The sequence below is a fragment of the Tauraco erythrolophus genome, chromosome 1 (assembly GCF_009769465.1).
Source record: "Tauraco erythrolophus isolate bTauEry1 chromosome 1, bTauEry1.pri, whole genome shotgun sequence".
Classification (NCBI taxonomy): domain Eukaryota; kingdom Metazoa; phylum Chordata; class Aves; order Musophagiformes; family Musophagidae; genus Tauraco; species Tauraco erythrolophus.
In genome coordinates this window covers 129,070,686-129,084,755 of record NC_141465.1, presented here as the reverse complement: position 1 = coordinate 129,084,755, position 14,070 = coordinate 129,070,686, and the positions used below count along the sequence as shown (strand labels likewise).

At 46.6% G+C, this 14,070-nt stretch overlaps 1 protein-coding gene across 2 annotated transcripts; it reads right to left on the bottom strand.

The window, feature by feature from the left end:
- Positions 1 to 870: 870 nt before the first annotated feature.
- On the bottom strand, positions 871 to 13,606 carry DDIAS (DNA damage induced apoptosis suppressor). 2 transcript variants are annotated; one of them, XM_086614441.1, is made up of 7 exons: positions 13,569 to 13,606; positions 13,240 to 13,328; positions 10,802 to 10,930; positions 8,747 to 8,908; positions 5,674 to 5,791; positions 3,442 to 3,843; positions 871 to 2,628 (listed from the first exon to the last, which is right to left on the bottom strand). In XM_086614441.1, the coding sequence occupies exons 3-7, from the start codon at positions 10,912 to 10,914 to the stop codon at positions 1,282 to 1,284; spliced, it is 2,142 nt and encodes a 713-aa protein (XP_086470567.1). In that variant the 5' UTR covers positions 10,915 to 10,930; positions 13,240 to 13,328; positions 13,569 to 13,606; the 3' UTR covers positions 871 to 1,281. The 2 variants fall into 2 exon arrangements, with proteins under 2 accessions (XP_086470567.1, XP_086470559.1); XM_086614433.1 differs by having other exon boundaries at positions 871 to 3,843.
- Between the last annotated feature and the right edge of the window lie 464 nt (positions 13,607 to 14,070).

The window sequence follows — 14,070 nt, the reverse complement described above, 5'->3', positions numbered from 1 at the left end:
AAGCCTTTCAGATTCACACAAGAAGCCCTTCTAGCCACGCGGGAACAAGATGAGCACAACACGATACATTCCCGTAACACTCTGCAAACTTCCAACAACTTCTGCCTCTTGGATTTCACAGGGCAGAGGCAGCGTCTTTATAACATGAAGGTCAAGCGCTTCTGGTTGTTCCTTGCAGGCAGAGACACAAAACTCTTCTGAACAAACACCGAGTCTGGGACATTAGAAATAAAGTGCAGCCTCAAACACAGAAACATCGTCATGTCCATGCTGCATCCGTGAATGAACCAAGTCACCAGTCCCAATGTCAATGGTGCGTATTAGAATCATAGAATCATCTGGTTGGAAGAGACCCTCAAGATCATTGAGTCCAACTGTTCACCCTGCACTGTCAGAGTCCCTAAACCATGATCCTCAACACTAAATCCACACAGTTTTTAAACTCCTCCAGGGATGAGGACTCCACCACCTCCCTGGGCAGCCTGTTCCAATACTTCACAACCCTCTCTGTACAGAAATTTTTCCTGATATCTAACCTAAAAGATTCATCCTATGCCTCAAAAAAACCCACAACAGATCATTTTAGGCCTGCTTCTGGTTCTGCAAGCCAGCATTTTCAGGCTGCTGCTGGGATTCTGTGCCATCAGGTTTCCACATCCCTCTGCAGGAACTGACCTACCAGCTTGCAGCAGTAGCTCCAAATTTCTCTGTTCAGTGACTCTAAATGCAGCTGTTCTAGGTGGGAGATAGGGAAGATCCCAAAGCAAGCAAGAGGAAAGACACTGCCAGGAACGTGCCAGTAGCAGTCTTTTAACTCGGAAAAGCCTACAGGAAAACTGGGAGGTGCTACCAGCCTCTCAGGATGGTGTCCCCCTCCACCCCCAACCCAACTCCATCATAGGATCCCAAATGGGCTCCCATATGGTATATGAAATTCTTTGATGAAAACTTGACCCTTCTCCATAGAAAATCATCAGGTAGGAAGGATCTGGAGTGGACACAGACTCCAGGAGCTCTTCTTGTGACGCTTCACCTACCTGTACTTGATAAAGTTAGATCTGTTAAGTACACACGTTAACAAAAGTTTTTATTGCACGTTCTAAAGTTAATTTACAGGAAAATAAATTGCAAATTCTGTTCCCCCCCCCCCCATCTCTGTGGTACAAAGCTCTGCAAATAAACATACACAATTTAACTGTTTTTAAGTAGCTTTTCTCTTCAACTGGCTCCTTCTCCAAAATCTTAAAAATAATTAAACAGAACATAGCACAGAAACACCTTTTAGTATTTCAGCTTATTAGAAAAAGGTCTCCGTGCTTGGAAGAACAACTCGGGAGACCAACCAGCTGCCCCTTCCAATATACCCCCTGAATAATTTGCACCTGGGAGGAGATTCTTGCCTTCTGAAGGGGAACAAGTTTCCAGGACTATATCATTTAAAAACAAGGCCTTCGTGACACCTGCAGATACAGGAGTTGTCCGTATCCTGGCTGTATTCCCAGGGTTTAATCGTTCATTTCTGAAGCATCCATCATTTTCACTGTTCTCTCTGCTTTCAGAAATAGGGTTCCTGCCAGCGTGCCCACAGGCCGATGGGTCAGGAGCCCAGCTAAGCGTTTTTAAGGTTAAAGATGCAGTTGGCTTCAACCTTTTGCTTGCAGATGGAGGGATCCACTCCTCAAAGGTGGCAGGCGGCTGGCTCTTCAGGAATGAAACAGCGTTGTTACTTTCTTTGTCTTCCCTGTTACTTGGCCTTTCCCGTTTCACTAACCTGCCAGAAAGCTGCTGCAACAGAGTGTTCTGAAAGGAAGACCTAGATCGCTTGCCTTTGGAATGGATTTTAGCAGGATTTTTAGGGGTGAACACAGTGACAGAAGAGCTTCCTTCCCCAACAGGCCAACGCTTCTGGAGAGGTTTTGTCATAGGAGTTGACTGTGAATAAGGAACAAAGTCCTGAGCGCTAACTGAATGGCATTCTGAATCCCAAAAGGAGTAAGTTACTGGTGTACTGTGCTTACTAAGAGCAGGAGGGGACCCACGCAGGGACGAGCTCGGTTTTGAACTGTTACAGGGGACATCTCCAGGATAAAGCACCAATTCAGGGACTGTGACCTTTTCTGTCGAAGCATCTTCCTGTACTAAAGAATTACACGATTTATTTAAGAATTCTACGGGTTTTGCCACCTCTCTTGCACTTGCATCAAAGAGATCAGCAGAAGCATTGTAGCTGCCTTCAGGGAAGCTCTTGTTCCACAGCATCTCTCTCTTATTAATGCTTCTGAAGGTATTTTCTGACAGTTCTGTCAATGGTTTTAATTCTCTTTTATGTATCTGCCTTGCATTGTTGGGAGTTGCTGGATCAGAGCCCCATGTCCCTGTGAACGTGAGATCTGTTCTTTGGCTTGGTGTAGAACAATAGTTTTCTTTATTTTCACAACCAGCTGAACAGCTACCATGTGCAGAACGCACACAGGTAGCTGCCTTGCTCCTTTTTAAACAGGAGGTTTCTCCATGTTCAGCAGCACAGCAGAGACTCATAAAAGCTGACTTTGAAATGTCAGTATTTGCTTCTCTGGACTGCACATATCTGCTCTCAGAAACAGAAGACTCTGATGTAACTGGCAAGGACTGTGACAGAATAGGTAGATGAGGGTTAGGTATAAAGCAAGATGCTCCAGATTCCTTGTCAGCTGAAGATAAAACACTAGAGGAAGACTCACATTGTGACACCTCATCCCTTGGAGGATTTGCATTCGACTGAAGACAAGCAAACAATATGTTCTCCCAACTATCATTCTCTGCTGGAGGCAAGAACCTCCCCGAGACACTCGCTTCAGGCAAACCACCAGTTACTAGGGTTCGCCTGGGATGTGACCTGCCAGGATGTACAACCAAATTGCTACCTTCAGGAAGGGTTTGTTTGCCTGAATCAAGGCTGGGTGATGTTACAACACTCTTGCCATCTTCTATTCTGGCTAAAAATTCATTTAGGCTTTCTGAGAATGGGAGCTCATCCCAAAGCACAGAGTCTGTCTGAGATGCTCCAGCTACACTTACGTGATTAGAAGCTGAGGCATCTCTCTCATAAAAAAGGGAGTTGTGGGATTTTTCTAGGTAAGAATAATTGCTATTACTAGTCTTTGGGTAAACGCTTTTTACTCCAAATTCCAAAGGATGTTGTAACAACCTGGAACTGTTTCCATGTGAACACTCAGTCTTTGAAGAGGATACTCTCTCTAATTCATCCGTTGCAGAGATACTGTCAGTCTGACTAGGCTGTGAACACAATTCATTATCCTCCTCTTTATCCCTTTCCTTCACAGAAAAGCTACAAAACTGTGAATGCCAAAGAGTTTGATTGTTGTGGCTTACGCTGCATGATTCTGCAGAGAGAAGCCTCTGCAGAACAAGCCTCTCTTCTTTTTCAGGCTGTTCACTCACCAGCTTTCCTGCTTCCAGAGTGGGAAAGTCTTCCGCTGTTACCCAAGCAACAGATGAAGTCAGGCTGAAGGACTGCTGCCAGGACCCGAAAAAACTTTCTCTGCCACTAGACTGATCAAACCAGGAGTTTCTGCTCAGGCCAGACAAGCTGCTGAGCTCACTGACAGGTTCATCTATTGAAGCTGAAGATGCATCAGGGAAGTATGAGCTGTTATTGCAGCTCCTGAATTTTGCTGATTGCAGGAGCCGATGGAAGTAGCTGATAACAGTAAAGCCAGTAACAGCAGCGTTTGGCAGGAAGATCTGGCAAGCTGTAAGGTTTTTTGTACTCCTATTAATTCTGGAACAGTTTTGCAAGATGCTGCTGGCAGCAGAACACCCTCCATCTTCTCTTGCACAACTCTGGGGGAAAGAGAAAAAAAAAGTTAGTGCGATGCTTTATTTTGTGATAGAAAAAAAAAATAACACGTCTTTTAAGTCAGGCTTAAATTTAGGTCTCACTTTTTGCCAGGATCTGCAGGGAAGAGAAAAAAAAAAAAACCAGTCTGTCACACAAAGCAGTACTCCCTGGGAAATAAGCACTGGCAAGGGCTATAAAGGGCGTCACAGTGAGAGGTTCTTTGCTGTTTGCAATTACGCAGAGTTCTGGAGCTGGAAAAACAACCAAGAATTCTAAGAAAGGACTTCACAGAAAATTTCCTTCTCCCTTTAGGGCACTGGGTGCTTCTGGGCGTCCTCCAGTGCAGTTCTGTGCAAATGGCTAGCTGCCTAAGGCAGTGCTTTGCTTTTATTTAGGAGGCACTGGGCAGTACTGGAAGCAAAGCACTCCAGTACCAGATACTGGACTTGGCAGCTCAGCTATCAGAGCCAGCATGATGGTTTCTATGCACTGCCTCTGTGAAAGGGAAGTAAGCTAGAACCTTTATCTTCTCAGATTTATTTGGAGAGTGGTGTTTTAAAGGAGCTTCAGCTGCAATTCTTTATGGAACTTGCTTCTCTATACGCAGAAATTATAGGTGAAAAGTGACATTAAAAGCAGAGAGAATTATCTATTGTTTTGAGAAGTGGTTAAACCCTTTTTCACCTCCCCTCAAGGTGTGGCAACGCCAGAGAGGCCGAAAAATAAACAGAGCTGTCTTCGAATTCAACAACCCTCCTACTGCCCGCGTCTACGCACAGGTTGAGGCTGAAGGCTGCTAGCCAAGGACAATACCTTTCTCGGTACATCTTAAAAACGTACGTTATGTTGATTCTGAGTTTGATCTGGGAGAGTGCAACTGTATGCATAGTTGAACACAACTATGCAGAAACATGTACAGCGAAAGGCTGGACAAACAGTCTTCAAATGTGTGTTCGGTCCTTCTGTGTGCAGGAGCAGGCACAAGGCTCTCCATATGTAGGATTTGTAGGATATTTGTAAATATCTATATATGTAGGATATTTGTAAACGTATCAGACCTAGAGACCTGGTGAATGGTTCCAGTTAAGTAAAGTCAATCCATGAAACGCTCCAACTTCCACTACTTAAGACGCTGTACATTAGGAAAATCTCAGCTCATGAAAACCTCATGGTGCCTGTGGGAAAGGAAAAACACCTGCCAGGTAGGATTTAGTCCGCAGACTTCATAATATGAGTGACTCACACAAGCACCACTTGAAGAGAACTTAGTAATATTGCCATAGAAACAGTCTTCTAAGAACTAAAATTTCGAAGTCTGTTAATCACATAAAAGAGCCACAGATGCATACGACAAACAGCTGTACTTTATCAGCATTTTTAAACACGGTCTTACATCCAGAAACATCAAACTGCTGCAAAGGGACGTGCTTCTCCTGACATTTCAGGCATCAGGAGACTATGCAGCATGGGAAAGGTAGGGCAGTGCTTGAAAAGGCAGTCTGTTTCTTGCTTGAACTGTACGTGTTTTTTACAGACTCCAAGCTGTTACTGATATGCACAGGAGCTGGCACTGCTCAGGCTCTCCGAAAAGCAGCCCTGACAAGCTGTCAAGCTGACTACTGCCATTCAGGATGACTTTTGGATGTGATGCATTTAAAATAACACAGGAGTCTGGAGGGAGAGAAGAATTCTTCCCATGTCCTAGCCCTAAGTTTCCTCGAAATCCCAAAAGATGTTGTACATGGTGCTTTGATAACTCAGTCTATGCCCCCAACCAGCTACAAGCTAATGAAAAAACTCATTATAAGAGAGTATTGTGGATTAAAAGTTACCTTCACTCCAAATATAAATCTTTTTCCAATGAAACAGGTTTCCACTGCTTGAACTAACACTCCTGGAGATGCATCTGTGTTTGTTTCTCCTGACAGCTGATTGAAGTCTTGAATATACCTTGAGTAAAAACATGAAGAAGTATTGGACCAACAGAGGAAGCCTTCTGTGATAGTTTGATGTGTGGGGGGGTGTTCTGGTGGCAGGGGAGGGGATTTGCTCCCTGTGCCACCAGATCTGAGTCCCATCCCCCCCGGGGGAGGTTAAGCCAAATTGGCGCCTCTGCGAATTGCCCTATTTAAGTTGGGACAAAGGAGCGGGAAAGGGGCTCTTTGCTCAGGAGCGAGGAGAGAGCAGGAGGGCGCTGCCCTCGCTCCCGGCTCCCGGCCGAGCGGCCGCTCGGGCCCGGGCCAGTGCCATGTGCTCAAGATGGCGCCGGGGGAGCCGCATGGGGGACTCGGTAAGCGCCCCGCTCCCGGGGTGCCCACCGGGCCGAGCTTCCCCAGAGAGGATTAATATCTAAGAGAAGACAACCACAACGACCGGGTCAGCAAAGATGGAGCAGGAGGAGGTGTGCTGGAGCTGAGGTTTCCCTTGCAAATCGGTGTGAAGATGGCAGGCGGCCCCCCTGCAGCCAGGGTGTACTCGGCGGAGCAGCGACCCACTCGTGGCCCGTGGAGAAACCCACGTCGGGAAGGAGATGCCTGAGCCCAGGAGAGGTCGTGGAGCAGGGGATGCGCGACCAGGTACTGTTGATAATGGGGCATGGAATGCACGACGAGGTCGTGGAGGCATCTGGAGACCGTGGGACGACCCACGCCGACGCGAGTGGCAGCAGCTCCCTAAGAGGCCGAGACTGGTAAAGCCCGAACTGGTGCGATCCATGGGGAAGGATTGCAATCCTGCGGGCAGGACTTACTTTGGAAAAGTTTGGGGACTTTTTCTTTGTGAGTAGGGGATCCACCGAAGCAAGGGAAAAATGGTGTAAAGACTCCTCCTCCTTTAAGAAAGGAGCGGCAGTGAACAACATGGATGAACTGACCTGTACTCCCCCATTCCCTGTCTCCCTGCGCCGCTGGGGGGAAGGCAGAGCCAGGAACGAAAGGAAAATAGGGGGTGGGGAGGTGTTGTTTTAAGATCGGGCCTTGTTTTCTCTTTTCTCCTCTCAAGTAACCGGTTTCGTTCCCTTATGTTTCTTGTTAAGTAACTGTTAATAAATTGTTTTGTTTTATGAAGAAAGCCTGAGTCATGTTTTGCCCGAGACCATGGTTGGTGGGTGCTCCCGCTCGGTTCTTGTCTCGACCCTCAGTCCAAAAACCACGACACCTTCCATGGCATTTTAGCTGTGGTATAGGTAGGACACATGCTAAAGACAAGACACTGCAGCAGCTTAAACTAAACATTGGATGAAAACAGGAAACCATGAACCTACACATTGCATTGTTTAGTTCACTTGATGTGTCAGGGAAATAGAATCATAGAATCATAGAATCGTCCGGTTGGAAGAGACCCTTAAGGTCATCAAGTCCAACCACTCACCCTGCACTGTCAGTGTCCCTAAACCATGTTGCTCAACACCAAATCCACACAGTTTTTAAACACCTCCAGGGATGGGGACTCCACCACCTCCCTGGGCAGCCTGTTCAATACCTCACAACCCTCTCTGTAAAGAAATTTTTCCTAATATCTAACCCAAATTTCCCCTGGCGCAACTTGAGGCCACTCCCTCTCGTCCTGTCATTCGTAATGTGGGAGAAGAGACCGACCCCCATCTCCCTACAACTTCCTTTCAGGTAACTGTAGAGAGTGATAAGGTCCCCCCTGAGCCTCCTCTTCTCCAGGCTAAACAGCCCCAGCTCCCTCAGCCGCTCCTCATAGGACAAGTTCTCTAAACCCTTCACTAGTTTTGTTGCTCTTCTCTGAACCCGCTGCAGCACCTCAACGTCCTTCTTGAAGTGAGGGGCCCAAAACTGGACACAGTACTCCAGGTGTGGCCTCACCAGTGCTGAGTATAGGGGGACAATCACTTCCCTGCTCCTGCTGGCCACACCGTTTCTGATACATGCCAGGCTTCCGTTGGCTTTCTTGGCTGCTTGGGCACACTGCTGGCTCATGTCTTAGAAGCAAACGAAATACCCACTCTGAACAGATTTAATATATGCACGACTTTCAGGTGCTCTCTGTGTGGCTGTGAGTTCTGCACCAACACAGTGACTGTATAAAGCTGCCAATACGCTGCTATTGCTTACACACCCCTTCTGCCCACACCTTTACAGCAACAGCAGTTGTGTGTCCCTACCAAGACACGCAAAGAACTCTGTTTCCCACAGCAACAGCGGTACAGCAGTCTCGTGTAGAATGCCTGCCACGGGTATGTTATTCGTGTTGCTAATATGGGATTTAAAACGTGCTCATCTTTGACCCAGTGACAGCACAAGGCATTGGAAAACAACAGAGGAGAGAAAGCAGCAGTGAATGTATCCGAGCAGTTTCACGGATCGGAAAGTCTGAAGCTTATAACGTGGGTGATCAGGCCCTGAGGACTAACAGGCTTCCTTAGAAATCCCTCCTAAAAGAAAATCTGGTCATACTGAAGAAAAGTCATAAGGTGCCCACTTTTTTTTTTTAAATCCAAACTTTTAAAAAACAAATTCGAAGGCTCTATCTACTTTAAGATTCTTCTTTTAAAATCTTGAGGCAAAAAATCTCTGGAAAAGCCAACTTACTTAGTCATCTGACATTAGACAAAGGACATTCAATCAAATAGGAAGGATGCAAGGAAGAAGCCTGACCAACCAAATTGTGAAGCTCACCTAGCAGGTGGTAGCTGCCTTCAATAGACAAGTGGAGGATTCTCTTCTACTACACTTCTACTACAGAAGCAATCCATCTCAAAATTTCAGGAAGAAACAAAACTTCAGCATTTTCTCAAGGTGATGGGTACCAGGGAAATGCTGGAAGGGAGCACTTTAGCAGCTTCTTCCCACTCACCTCCCCACCATCCAGGCTCATCTCAATTTTTTTAGGCTGAAGAAAAAGCAGCAGCTATATAGTTGGAAACAAGCTATTCCTTACCTCTGCAGATCTTCTGCAGTGACCCCAAAGAATGGATCTAAGCAGCTTCCGAACACAGTGATGCCAAACAAATCATGAGAGTCAGCAATCTTTAGGGACAATCTGTATCTGTAGCTTGCATCTTTAGCTTCACCTGTGCAGCCGCATTTTAGACAGTTAAACCTGACAAAGGCAGAAACAGGATAAAAAAGATTCAATACACAAACTTCTGTTAATCCCTGCTGAGGTAAGAACTCATCTGGAGCCGTCAGGTATTACTACTATTACGTATCAAATATTCCATTACAAACTAAGATTCCTTCTCATTCTTTACTCCTTGAGGCATTAATCTTACCACAGGCTCAGCAAGGTGTCTGTATCACGACAGAATCCCTCTGGCTCCTTTTATTGATTTATTAAATGCTGGCCTGTTGTGAAATTGGAAAGAAACAGTGGGCTTCAAATGACCTATTGGGGAGTAATTCTGAATTCCCTGCATGTCCGTTTTTTATGTTTTGTTCTGGTTTGGGATTTTTCTTCCTGTAGCTTTAGTAAAATACCTAGATGTAAAAAAAATCACCAGGAAATACCACTGTTATCTTTTATTTCAGCATTTGAAACAACAGATACTCTTGCTTTGCAAAGTCAGCTCCCTCCATTTAGTGCTGATGTTCTTTGATTTACTGTTCTTCTGTGTATCACAGGTTTCACACAACAGTGGGATCAAAAAGGAAAGCTCACACATTTGCAGACACATGGTTAAGCGGAAGAGTCATACAGGACTACCTGATGCATTGCACATACAGAATGAGAAGGAAAAAAAATCTCAGGATTTGATTTGGAGAGGCTTTCAAACAATGCTTTCCAACTTAGGAGCAGCACTGAAAAACTGGACTGCAGGGATGCACCTGGAAGCTATTAACACACATTGTTTATTCTCCTAAACTGTCCGTCGATATCGCATGGCATTGAACGTAGTAAAACTCTTAATCCATAACGACCTCCATGCTGCTACTGAACTACAGGGAGCTCTAAATAGTGATAAGTATGATAAATAGTGATAAGCTCTAAATAGTGATAAGTGGCTGACACACCTGAAGGCTGTGCTGCCATTCAGAGAGACCTGGACAGGCTGGAGAGTTGGGCGGGGAGAAATTTAATGAAATACAACAAGGGCAAATGTAGAGTCTTGCATCTGGGTAAGAACAATCCCATGTACCAGTACAAGTTGGGGTCTGTTGGGGAGCAGCACAGGGGAAAGGGACCTGGGGGTCCTGGTGGACAGCAGGATGACCATGAGCCAGCAATGTGCCCTTGTGGCCAAGAAGGCCAATGGCATCCTGGGGTGTATTAGAAGGGGTGTGGTTAGTAGGTCAAGAGAGGTTCTCCTCCCCCCTCTACTCTGCCCTGGTGAGGCCGCATCTGGAATATTGTGTCCAGTTTTGGGCCCCTCAGTTCAAGAAGGACAAGGAACTGCTTGAGGGAGTCCAGCGCAGGGCCACAAAGATGATTAAGGGTGTGGAGCATCTCCCTTATGAGGAAAGGCTGAGGGAGCTGGGTCTCTTTAGCTTGGAGGAGACTGAGGGGGGACCTCATTAATGTTTATAAATACGTAAAGGGTGACTGCCATGAGGATGGAACCAGGCTCTTCTCAGTGGCATCCAATGGTAGGACAAGGGGAAATGGATATAAGCTGGAACATAGGAGGTTCCGCTTAAACATGAGGAAGAACTTCTTCCCAGTAAGGGTAACAGAACGCTGGAACAGGCTGCCCAGCCCAGAGAGGTTGTGGAGTCTCCTTCTCTGGAGATGTTCAAAACCCGCCTGGACACGTTCTTGTGTGATCTGATCTAGGTGGTCCTGCTCAGGCAGGGGGATTGGACTAGATGATCCTTTAAGGTCCCTTCCAATCCCTAACATTCTGTGATTCTGTGATAAGTAACATAAATATCTGAAATTAGCACTTATTTCTACAATGGTTGGATTTTCACCAATTTGTTTCAACTTGTGTTCAGCTCCCAGAGATTCCCAAGGCCTCTGACAGTTACAGCTAACAAACTCCAAAACAGGACATACCTCCTAGAATCCAGTATCAGCCTAGAAAAGCATTTCTGACAGGCAGGATAGACGAAGCAGGAATTCTGGACAGCAATTACAGAGGCAGCCAAGAGTTCTCTCACACTGTTCATGTGCTCACGGCATCACCTGAAATAAGTATGTCAAACGGTTCAAAGAGTTCTCATTTTACGAGATGCTAATATTAACTGCTTTTAGTTGGGTGGTTTGAATATTTTGAAAAGCAGCCTCAGGAAACAATGATAAGGAAGAAATATTTCACTCAGAGGATTGTGAGGCACTGGAACAGGTTGCCCAGAGAAGTTGTAGATGCCCCATCCCTGGCAGTGTTCAAGGCCAGGTTGGATGAGGCTTTGGGCAACCTGGTGTAGCGGAGGGTGTCCCTGCCCATGGCAGGGGGGTTGGAACTAGATGATCCTTGAGGTCCCTTCCAACCCAAACCATTCTATGATTCTATCTGTTTGAAAATGGTAGCACAATAGAGGCAACATCTATTATTACCCTTAATTAACCTTTTAAAGGCAAGAAAAAAAGATATGTAATAAGAAGGAAGCGTTCATGATATTTGCACACCATTGCAGACAAACCATGCAAATTCCCATTTGTATTTAGGGAATCTTTATTAGAACTATCCTTGAGCACACCACTGCAGCAAATCTGTTTCTGATTTTTCTTCCTTAATTTACAATGAGGTCACAACATGGGGTTAAAAACTGAAATGATTCTATGCTTCTAATTCTGCAAATGCCTTTGAAACCGATGGCTCTGAAAGGAGAAGATGCCCAGAAAATCCCAAAAGGGCTCATAACAGCAACTGTACACATGCACTTTGAACCAGAGAGACATCTCTACAGTATTTACCATTGACTTCAACAAAGAGGACAGACGGAGCTGACAAATAAATGCTGAAATATTCATTTAAATAAATAAATATTTTAAATTCAGTATTACTTTCCTGTAGAATTGCCTTGACTTTGTTATCACTACACTGCCTAAAATATCAGTTTTTAGGAAACTTCCAATGTTTTCGAAAGTTAAACTTTTTTTCTCATCAGATGCTAGAAACACGTCGACAAAAATACCCTAAAGTACCTCAAATCAGAGAGTTCTACCTTAAATGACCAAAGTGTTCCCTACAGCTGAATTAAAGGGGAAAATTAGAAATCCTTCTTTGCCAAAGCACTTTTATCACAGCAACAGCTAAATATACATCTTTTTTTCAATGCAAGCTGCAGAATAAACTCGGAATAGGAAGTGAATTTCACATCTTCATCCCAGAAGTCACTCACGGAGGTAGAAGGCCAAAGAGATGAAAGGAGACTCAAGTACAACTTCTACATGTGAAAAGCCATTCAATTATCAACAAAGACATTTTGCTTCCATTTTGCCACAAAAAAAAAAGTTCAACTTACTATCCCTTTACCCTTAGAGGCACCATTTTCAGCATTCTGATAAAACAAGATCTGTAACATGAGTACTAGAAAAACGTGAGTGACCTAACTCATTACTCTGAATCATAGAATCACTGAATGGTTTTGGTTGGAAGGGACCTCAAAGATCATCTAGTTTCAACCCCCCCTGCCATGGGCAGGGACACCTTCCACTACACCAGGTTGCCCAAAGCCTCATCCAACCTGGCCTTGAACACTTCCAGGAATGGGGCATCTACAACTTCTCTGGGCAACCTGTTCCAGTGCCTCACCACCTTCTGAGTGAAGAATTTCTTCCTAGAAAATAGTTCAGAAAAGGAAAAAAAAAAGATCAAGTTATCCCAACATTTCCTATGGCAGAAAGGCTAGACAAACGTAAAAGCTTTACTGGAAGGCAAGCCAAATGAAAAAAAAAAATTATTCAAAGCTTGTATTAACAGAGACTCGTTTTACCTAATATAATAAATGCTGCATGCCTCCAATTCTTGCCAAAATGGAATTATTTTGCTTTAGTTACAGTACATGATATCAGTAAATAACACAAGCAAAACCCGCCAATACACAGAAAAAAGTAATAAAATTAAGTCTGATTTTGTTACTAGCAGGTGGATTCGGAGAAACCCACAGGTGCTTCGCGTTCCAACTGGTGCTCAACTCAGAACAATATACATAAACAAAGTATACTGTTATCTGTGCTTTTAAACGAAATTTTAAAAACCCACGCACCCCAGCGAACACTTCAAGTATTCCACTGGAATATGGGAGACAAGGCGCAGCATGTAGGTATTTACACAGGTCCTGGTGAGAGCTCCCTTTAGAGCAGACTCCAGATCCACTCTGTTTCTCTGCCAGAAATACCGTACTCGTTACCTGGAGACACCTTAAAAAAAGCACGGTACCAACAGATCCGTTCGACTTTATTTTTTTAACAAACAAACCAAACCTCCGGACCCACATGTGCAGCCCGGGAATCAGACCGCACTCCAGGCGCTGCTTCCCACCACTGACCTCCAAGGAGCTTTCCCTTTCACGAGCGCCGACGTCTCACCGAGATTCCCCCCGGTGCCCTCTGGTGGCCTCACCGCCTCAGACTCGCCCTAAGGAAAAAAAAAACCCACACACGAGCTGCAACAGATCCCGCATTACAACTGTTACCCCGTAACCAGCAGCCGTGCCCGCTCCGGCCCCGAGCCGCCCCCGGAGCCCGGCAGCCGGCGGCCAGGCCGAGCCCGCCGGGCGCGGGCCCGGCACACGGGCGCTGCAGGCCGGACCCCACCCCGGTCCCGGGCGCTTGAAGCCAGAAAACGCCTCGTCTACTGAAGCGCTGCTGTTCTCACCGGTTATGGCTACCGCGGCCGCGGCCCCTCAGCGCCGGCCCCGCGCACCGCGGCCCGGCCGCAGCCGGAGCGCTCCGCCGTCTCCGCTGAGTCCGAAAGGCGGAAGTGGGAGCTGTTGCTGGGGGCGGGGACGAGGCGGCGCTCACCCAATCGTGACGCAGCCCGGAGGCGGGGCCGCCTCACTTGCCCAATAAGAAAGCGAGGATGCCAGCCTCGTTCTCACCCGCCCCTCGCACAAGCACTTAGCGACGGGGGAGGGCGGGTCACGCGCTCCAAGCAACCAACCGCGATCTCCTCGGAGGGCGCCGCGCGACCGAAAGTCGCCGCAGCCAACCGGCGCGAGCCGCCCTCGACTCCGCAGCCAATGGGAAAGCCTCGCCGCTTAGTGCCCGCCCCGCCACGTGCGGCGGGAGTAACCCCGCCCCCCTGGGGGCGGGGCCCGCCGCGGCCCGTGGCGGGGGCCGGCCCGGGGCAGCCCGCGGGCGGGGGCAGCGCGGCCGCT